This window comes from Halyomorpha halys, unplaced genomic scaffold (assembly GCF_000696795.3).
Source record: "Halyomorpha halys isolate HHAL.00 unplaced genomic scaffold, Hhal_1.1 Scaffold248.1, whole genome shotgun sequence".
NCBI classification, from domain to species: Eukaryota; Metazoa; Arthropoda; class Insecta; order Hemiptera; family Pentatomidae; genus Halyomorpha; species Halyomorpha halys.
The window spans coordinates 500118-503742 of NW_027105672.1; the positions used below are offsets into that span (position 1 = coordinate 500118).

General features: G+C 27.1%; 1 protein-coding gene across 1 annotated transcript in view; it reads left to right on the forward strand.

The window, feature by feature from the left end:
* LOC106680162 (E3 ubiquitin ligase Rnf121) overlaps positions 1-938 on the forward strand; it is a 29243-nt gene extending 28305 nt beyond the window's left edge. The window contains exon 8 of the mRNA XM_014419676.3: positions 74-938. Coding sequence (XP_014275162.1) covers positions 74-194 — 121 coding nt within the window. The 3' untranslated portion in view covers positions 195-938. The remainder of the gene's footprint in view (positions 1-73) is intronic.
* The last annotated feature ends 2687 nt before the right edge of the window (positions 939-3625 follow it).

Genomic DNA, 3625 nt, shown 5'->3' on the forward strand with positions numbered 1-3625 from the left:
GTTATTCTTATTTATATTTATTATAAATAACCTGATAATTGGCTTGTTTTTTTCCTTAATAATGATATTTCAGGTGGGAAAAACCTCATGTTCTGTATGGAAGTTTACTTGACTGGATTAGATGGCTTATAGCTTGGCAACCTGTGATATTATGTATTGTTAGAGGAATCAATTATGTATTAGCATTAGAATAAGTTTGAACAATTGTTTTTTTAATACTTCAGTATTTTAAGAAGTGCACTTTGAATGCTTTTATTGATTACTTTCTTTGTAATTTGGCATCTTTATAAGGATTTCTTTAAAGTTATTCAAGTGAATGCTAAGACTTCTATTTAATCTGTAATTCTAGAATGAAGTTTATGTATATAAAAAAAGTGGATATTTTATTTTTTTTCTTATATAACTTTTACTTACTTGGATGATTATGAGGGATAGGAATGAATAAAGATAATAGAATGGTTTTTGCAATATTTGTTATTTATATCATAAAAAATATTGGATAAATCTACTAATATAAACTTCATTTCAATTTACCAAACATTTTAATATTCATTTTGTTTTTTGTGAATTGAAACACTAACTTATTTATTTTACAATTCTCAACTATTGTTTTGACAGATTCAGTACTTAAAGAGAAACTCATGATGTTGATATTTTCTTAAATGTATAACAAGGGATGTCCAATTTATTAACATATTTAATGTTTCAAAGTTTTAAAAATATGGATTTCAAAGAAAAAAAATCTGTATTACAGAAATTTATATTGTTTTGATCATAAATAATTTATAGTTTATTGTTTATTTTATTAAATTAATTTTGTTTTCAGTGATGTATCCCTAATATAATTCTAAATCAGATCATTTTTATTGTGAATTTTTAAATCTTAAGATATTTCATCAGCTGATGAGTTGATTAAACCATTCATGCCTTCTCAATTCATTAAAATATTTTCAAATACAATTGGTTATGAATTGTTATAAAAATTAAAATATTCTGAATGTTTTTGTTAGTTAATTGTGTGCATTTTCCTCTCCATTTCCTAATAAAATATTTTAAAAATTATAATGAATTTATATCTCGTTAGACCTATCTCATTAAAATTTTATAGTGTTGAAGTATCACATAAGTCAGCGTTTGTTTTAGTTAAATGTTTTTTTTTTTCCTGTTATGTACTCTAGGTTTGTAAAATGTGGGAAGTACTGTTAAATACTAAATTGAAAAATAATGATTCCCTAACATTCCATTAGTCAAGAGAGTTTTAAATAAGAAAGGAATGATTGAATAAAGCAAAACACTATTTTTGAACCCACTTTCAATGAAATTATTGTTCCTGAGTGATGATAATCATTGTTCCTGAGTGATGATAATCATGATGCTTAGTACTTTTCTTTTTTTTTTATTAGTAAGCATAATTTGAGGATATCTTTATATATCTTAAACTTTATATCACTCTATTCCTCTAGTTACAATGTCTTTTTTTTTTTTTTTGCTTTCCTTCCATCTTCTTGTCTTGCTTCTTCGTCTAGGTCCGTCTACTTTTGTTTCATTGCTTGCTCGGGGCATGCTAGTTACAAGTTCATGTTAAATAGACAGTCTCTTACTCACCCTATCATAGATTTCGAATTTATCAGGAAATCCTGGAAAATTAGTTGGCATCACTCTATTCTTTAATTTAGTGACAAATGGGAATGACTTATAAAAACTACAGTATATAGAAAAAGCTTAACAATTACAATTTAACCACCACAATTAAGGTAATAGGATAATATTAATTATTTTTTTAATATTGTTTTGTATGATTTGAATTTTAATTCTTTTTTATAGATAGCAGCATATAATTGAACAATTAATATGTTAAATACATTATTTTTAATTGAAACATGCCTAACATTATGTCTATTTATGCCTTCATTTCTTTGAAGTTGTTTTTAAACTGTTTATTCCATCGATTATGTAATATTCTGTTCCAAAAGACAGAACTTGAAAATCTAAAAACTACCTAAAACGTTGTTCATATCTCAGAATAAAAGATTTAAGTTTAAAAAGAGTTAAGATTTCTTTTGGAAATTTATTAATTCATATAATTGAAGTGTCTTGTCAACTTAAAGTGAAAAAATTTAAATAATTTACTGAAATTATTTGTTTTGATTTCTTCTTTACTATTAGAATTGATAAAATGAAGTGATGAGAGAAGTTGAAAATAAAATGTATACATAGGTTACATTGAAAAAGTAGGTAAAATAACATAAATAAGGAAATAAAATATATACTTATTTATGTTATTTTACCTAATTTTTCAATTACCTATGTGTACATTTTATTTTTCACTTCTCTCATCACTTCATTTTATTAATTCCATTCTGTAAAATTATTCATTTTATGTTATTATGTTTATATTTTATTTTTTATTTTCTATACTTATTGGTTGTTATTTTGTTCTGTTCTTAGCCCTGACGATGGCTAGAAACTCTAGCCGAAACGTTGGCACAATAAAATAAGCTACACCAACTTATTTGTGTTTCTTTTTGAACCCACCCCCAACCATCATCTCCTATTACCTATAGAAATTACGTGGTAAGACTCAATTATCTCTTAAAAAATAGATTTTTGGAGATATTAGAAAATCTTTTTGTGTATCAGGAATGTTGGACACGAAGCATGGCAACTATGAATCGTTTAAGGAAAATTTAGAGATGTCTATGGCCCGCTGTATCTGAACTCATTTTTTTAAATATTTAACTTTTTTTTTCTGCCCAAGACTCCCATTGGAGTCCTATACTGCCTAACCATGGTTGGGGGTCAAGTTTTTCATTTTTTGGACGACCACTCAATGAAAAAGGTCAATGCTCCAGGCCGGATTCGAACCGGCGCCATCAGCAGATTTCAGATTAGTAAGACTGCGCCTAAACACCTGAGCTACGGACGACCCCAAAAATGTAATTTTTCACTCTATAATTATTACGTCATGAAATTTAAAAGATAACATATTTACTGTAAGGAAAATAATACTGATGTATAGAATCACAAGGTAATTTGTGTCTTTAAAAGTGTTGTGAGATATTATTATGAAATACTACAATCATTTTCAAAGAAGTCTTACGAAATCCCCTTTTACCACCTATCAAAAATCAAAGCTAGCACTCCACTTACAACTTATTTTAGCTAGATGATGCTGTAAGTTAGGATTTAGCCCGGTCCTATACCCTCTCATTCCAGAGTGCATGTTTCAGCAGTATTAATGGATTTGAGTCATATTGAGAATAGTTTTTTCTCCAAATCATCATTGTATTCGTGAGATACCACGCGATTAGACTTTTCTTAGAGTTTTCTTTTTCTCATGAAGACAGATTATTTTCTCATAGTAGCTTTGGACGATGTAATAAATTCTTAATAATTATTGTTATTTACACAATAAAAAGTTTTTTTTGTTAATAGAGTCTGTATAGATCTCATAGATGTCATTTAATAAACCTAAGCATTGATAGACAAAATGTACTCCGCATATATTCCAAGGAATACTAGACGTTCGTCGTTTTCTCTTATAATTATTAACACCTTTATCATTCATAACTTTGAAATTTAATTAATCGGATTTCCATACAATTTGTCATATTAAGCGCAAAAA